Below are 3,766 nucleotides of genomic sequence, written 5' to 3'. Positions count from 1 at the left end.
TAAAAATCAGATAATGAATTTAGAATTCAGCATTTCAGCATTTTTAATTCTAGTAGTAATACTCCATTTACTTGGATAACTGCAATATCTGCTCTTTCCTTGACATCGTTCGTTATATCAACGCTGAAATTCGGATGGGAATAAACTTCCTGGATTTTGTATGATTTAGCATTGGAGTAGTAGAAATTCTGGCCTGGAATAATGCGATACCAACGGGGATGCTGTAGAGGATCCTTAGCATTTGGGGGAAAACAGTGAGCTGCAGTGAGAATATACTTTTTCGCGATAATAGTGCCACCACATATTGCAGAATTCGATAAATTAATTGATTTGATATGACGAATCATTACGGTGAATGGTGCCTCGGAGATATCCACTCGCTTTCCACCCACGATTTTTGATGGAGACCGGGCATCGACCCCTGAGTAATTAATTTTCCATGATTTTACATTAAAATTATTATTTCGAATATTTCGCATCATACGCACCATTATTTGAGCAGATGAAGAGAGTCACGAAGGCGAGAAGAAGCTTCATGATGCCAACAGGTTTGCAGTCCACCAGATCCGCAGAATGGAATGAAATAATTTGGATATTTCTTGGTTTTATAGTCCAGAGTCTCATCATTGTGCGTTTAAAGATATTGGATATCGCGATTATGTTTAAACAACTCCATCAAATGAGATGTATCAATCATTGACTCTATTCATTAGCTCATTAATTATGTAAATAGTGGGTTTAATGAGTATTGGGCATTGAGGAGAATACAGTCAGGAAACAATTAATCAGGTGGATACAATTGATATTAAAATCTCGAGTCTGGTTCAATCACCTTTTGCAGGGAGCAATGATTTGTTCACCTCTTCTTCAACGATATTTAATTATATTCTTATCGAGAATTAACTGGTGCTGAAAATCCTTTTGAATGTCTCCAGACGATTGTCAATACTTTCGTACCGAACAATGAATTTTAATTTGAAGGGCTTAATTAGATGTGGAAATTTCAACGAGCAAATTTAAGGCAGGTAATTTTGAGACACGTGTACTCAGTTTTTTTTTATATTCATGAAATATGAGGTATTACTTACCTTGTTATTTATTGGTTTTATATACTGTTTCAAATGCCTTCAAGGTCTCTCTTATCATTATGCGTTGAAGTAAAAGATAACGCACAGGTGGATAATATGTTATGGCAATTCCATGAGATTCAATGTGTGATGAATCGTGAACTCTTCTCTTTAGTTCATCAACTATTAAGTGGAATCAGTCCAGGGTATTGGAAAGAATAGTCAGGATGTTAATGAAGTTTGCGCAATTATTTTTAAAAAGATCTCGACGACACATGAAAAATTCAAGAAATTCAACTTTATTTTTATAACTGCCACAAAAAAATATGTTTTTGCGTGATTTTTATTGAATATTTGTGTTGAAATTTACACGCGTTAGACATGTAATAAAAATTTATGATGCAACGAGGCACTCGAGTTTTGGCTGTCGAGTTTTGATTCGATATTTTCTCTCCGTGCTAAATCGCTAGCAATTAATTTCAATTTAGATTTGAATTTGAATGTTGAAGAGATGTTCTGGGTCAAATAGAAATAAAAATAAATGGCCGAAGAAATATGTATTGATGACCCATAGCCACTAGCTGCTTATTTCAAAGTACTCAGCTAGAAATGAACATTACTTTTCATAATAAGACAACTCATCATATATGCGTGGCTCTCTAGTTGGCTTTGGAGTTGGTGACGATTTCTTCACGTCATTGCCCCAACCGTCGGAAATTTTGACCGCCGTTCCTGTGCCTGCCATAATCTTTTCAATCCATAATTTGTAGAAATAAACATAAGTGGCACGGGGTGGAGTTACAGTAGTGCAGTCGATACGTGCAATAGAAATGATACCAATAACTTTATTGTATGCAACTACTGGGCCACCACTGTCACCCTGCGCCAAAAATATTTCGTTAGGCAATAATATATTTCGATACGAATGCAGAATAGTGCATTTCGATATGATTGCCGCAAAGTGTTTTCATAGCAGTGTGTAAAGTGAAATTTTACACATTGTGATGAAAAAATATCGTCCGATACTCGTTGAAAAAGTGTTTCCTCTCCCGTGGGAAGTTAGTAGCACGAGCTGAAGACGATTGGATATAATCCCACGAATGATTATCGAACAATGTGTTTCGTTGCACTGTGTGGGGAGAGTGTAAAGTGTCACTTTACACACAGCGTACGCCACGAAAGACTTTTCTTGCGAGTGTCGGATGATATTTTCCATCACAATATGTGTAAAGTGAGGTTAGTCACACGTAGAGCGGGTGTAAAAAGTCACTTTACCCACAGGATCGTGAAAAATTCTTTTCGTTACACTCAATCATGTTATACTTACACCACAACTAGTACCGTTATTCCAGTTATAAAAACACATCTGATCGTAAGGATGTGGCTTTCCATATTGCATGTGTAAACACTGATGCCTACTAGGTATTTTCACAGGTAATCCGTGCAATGACGTAGTAAATGATTTGGTAGGTCTGTCCTTCAATCCCCAACCATAGATCATCGCCATAGTATCGTTTGGGACGATGTCACGTCCCAATTCGATGGCCGAGCTTTTATCATCAAATGGAATTTCTTCCTCCAACTGGAAATTAATCACATAATAAGATAAATTTCCAACTCTTCAACATTTCAGCATTTTCAATTCTAGTAGTAGTATTCAATTTACTTCGATAACTGCAATATCTGCTCTTATTTCGTAAAGGATGTCTACATCGGGCTCGAAATCCGGATGACTGTAAACTTCCTTAATTTTGTAGAATTTAGCATCGGGGGAATAGGCATTGACGCCTGGAACAACACGAAACCAACGGGGATCTCGTTGATAATCCGTGGTGTTCAATGGAAAACAGTGAGCTGCAGTAAGAATCCATTTTGGCCCAATAATAACACCACCGCAACGGGCGATTGTGGTGTTATGACGAATCGTTACGGCGAATGGAGCCTCGGTGATATCCACTCGCTTTCCACCCACGATTTTTGATGGAGAACGGGAATCAACACCTGCGTAATTATATTTTCCATGATTTTACTTTGAAATTATTTGGTAATGTAAATAGAAAAGAAACAAATTTCGAATATTTCTCGTCATACGTACCATAATTTGAGCAGATGAAAAGAGTCACGACGGTGAGAAGGAGCTTCATGATTTCAACAGGTTTCCAGTCCATCGGAGGGACAGAAGAGTGTACAGGAATGATTCGGATATTTCCGGGCTTTATATACTGTTTCCAATATCTTCAAGGTCTCTCCTTCTTATCAAGATAATTTTTCAAGAAAAACAAACCTATAGGTGAATCGTATGTTTACACTATTCTATAAAATTTGAAGTATATGTATAATAGTGGATTGTTCTCATTGGCTCATTAATTCAGTTTCAACAACACATTCCTGAGTTGAATGTGCTGCTATTGGATATTCAAAAATATCTTCATTTCATAGCTCATTAAATTTTGAAGAAATATTATCGGCGTGTTGTATGGCTAACAATGAATTTCAATTTCAATTTCAAATTTTAATGTCAAATGAAAAATTATCGACGAGATATCAGAAACATGTGACTTCCACATGATTCAGGAACGATTCAAATAATCAGAAGAAAAACATTGTCCGATTACCTCGCGTGCTTTCGAATTTTCACGTTTACTCGGGTTAGATACTGGTACAATTAATGTTCCCACGTGCGCTGCTCACAGAGGGTA

The 3,766-nt window shown here is 36.8% G+C and overlaps 1 protein-coding gene across 1 annotated transcript; it reads right to left on the bottom strand.

Annotated features, from left to right (window-relative positions):
- Positions 1–1,383: 1,383 nt before the first annotated feature.
- Positions 1,384–3,263, bottom strand: LOC105266619 (trypsin). The gene is made up of 4 exons (XM_011304932.1): positions 3,163–3,263; positions 2,734–3,068; positions 2,395–2,649; positions 1,384–1,947 (listed from the first exon to the last, which is right to left on the bottom strand). The coding sequence occupies exons 1-4, from the start codon at positions 3,233–3,235 to the stop codon at positions 1,684–1,686; spliced, it is 927 nt and encodes a 308-aa protein (XP_011303234.1). The 5' UTR covers positions 3,236–3,263; the 3' UTR covers positions 1,384–1,683.
- Between the last annotated feature and the right edge of the window lie 503 nt (positions 3,264–3,766).

The sequence above is a fragment of the Fopius arisanus genome, unplaced genomic scaffold, assembly GCF_000806365.1.
Source record: "Fopius arisanus strain USDA-PBARC FA_bdor unplaced genomic scaffold, ASM80636v1 scaffold00040, whole genome shotgun sequence".
Lineage (NCBI taxonomy): Eukaryota > Metazoa > Arthropoda > Insecta > Hymenoptera > Braconidae > Fopius > Fopius arisanus.
The sequence above is the reverse complement of the archived record's forward strand: the minus strand, read 5'-3'. Positions and strand labels throughout refer to the sequence as shown.